General features: G+C 38.2%; 1 protein-coding gene across 1 annotated transcript in view; it reads right to left on the bottom strand.

The window, feature by feature from the left end:
• Nucleotides 1-213, bottom strand: part of ARHGEF3 (Rho guanine nucleotide exchange factor 3) — a 348,570-nt gene extending 348,357 nt beyond the window's left edge. The window contains exon 1 of the mRNA XM_019504995.1: nt 152-213. Coding sequence (XP_019360540.1) covers nt 152-161 — 10 coding nt within the window. The 5' untranslated portion in view covers nt 162-213. The remainder of the gene's footprint in view (nt 1-151) is intronic.
• Nucleotides 214-930: the final 717 nt, after the last annotated feature.

Here is a 930-nt window from a genome sequence, read left to right as displayed (position 1 = left end):
CACCAGGTCATCACCCGTGGCCAGCACTAGGTCCAACAATATAGGTCCAACAGATATAGGTCCAAAGATATAGGTCAATATCTTTTCTCTAGTCTGTTAAGGTTACTTAATAGATTTGTATATAAAGAGTAAAGAAGAGTATGTCACTTACCTTCTATCATTCACCTTAGAATATATTCCCCCGAAATGCAGTTTGAAGGATTGATGGCAACTGATTGGGTCAAGAGAATCTGTCCACTTCCTTAGACCAACACAGCTATAACCAACACTCCACTTCTATTAGACATCTATACAACAGGTGCAAAACGGTGATTTTTGACAGCCATTTGGTACTTCAAGCTGAAAATTCTAAACTTCAGGCCAAAAAATTAAATGTAACTAGTGAGGTAAAAGAGACTAATTCGAACATGCCCACCTACAAAGGATATACCGTTCTCCTAGCTGTAATCATAACAATGTCTATGGAGATAAAAGTATTTAAAAGAAATAAAAGAAATTGTAGTGTTTAACAACCATAGCAAATCTTAACCTAATAACAAACCAGAGACAATATTGCCACAAAAGTTTCATGTGGACTGATAGGAATTATTGTTGCAATAAAATATCATTAATTTATCAGCTACCCATGAATATGTTTCTCCACTTTAGAGTGGTGTAGGTTGTAGCCGTGTTGGTCTAAGGACATAGGCAGACAAGGTTCTTTGGGTGAATCAGATATCTTTTGTTAGACCAACTTAAATAGTTGGGGGGAAAAAAATTATTAAGCTTTCACGTTCAGAAACCCTTTGTCAGGCTGAGGAAGTTTCTGCAGTTGGTATCTGCTCTTCCTGGATGGAATGAATCTAAAGACACCAGAGGCTGGGGGTGGTATGTGTGCAAGACAGGCAGTCAGAGACTTCCTCAGCCTCAGGTTTTTAAACCCAAAAGCCT

This window comes from Gavialis gangeticus, unplaced genomic scaffold, assembly GCF_001723915.1.
Source record: "Gavialis gangeticus isolate Ggan-Ray unplaced genomic scaffold, GavGan_comp1, whole genome shotgun sequence".
In the NCBI taxonomy this organism is placed as follows: Eukaryota; Metazoa; Chordata; order Crocodylia; family Gavialidae; genus Gavialis; species Gavialis gangeticus.
This window is presented reverse-complemented; position numbering and strand designations above follow the sequence as displayed.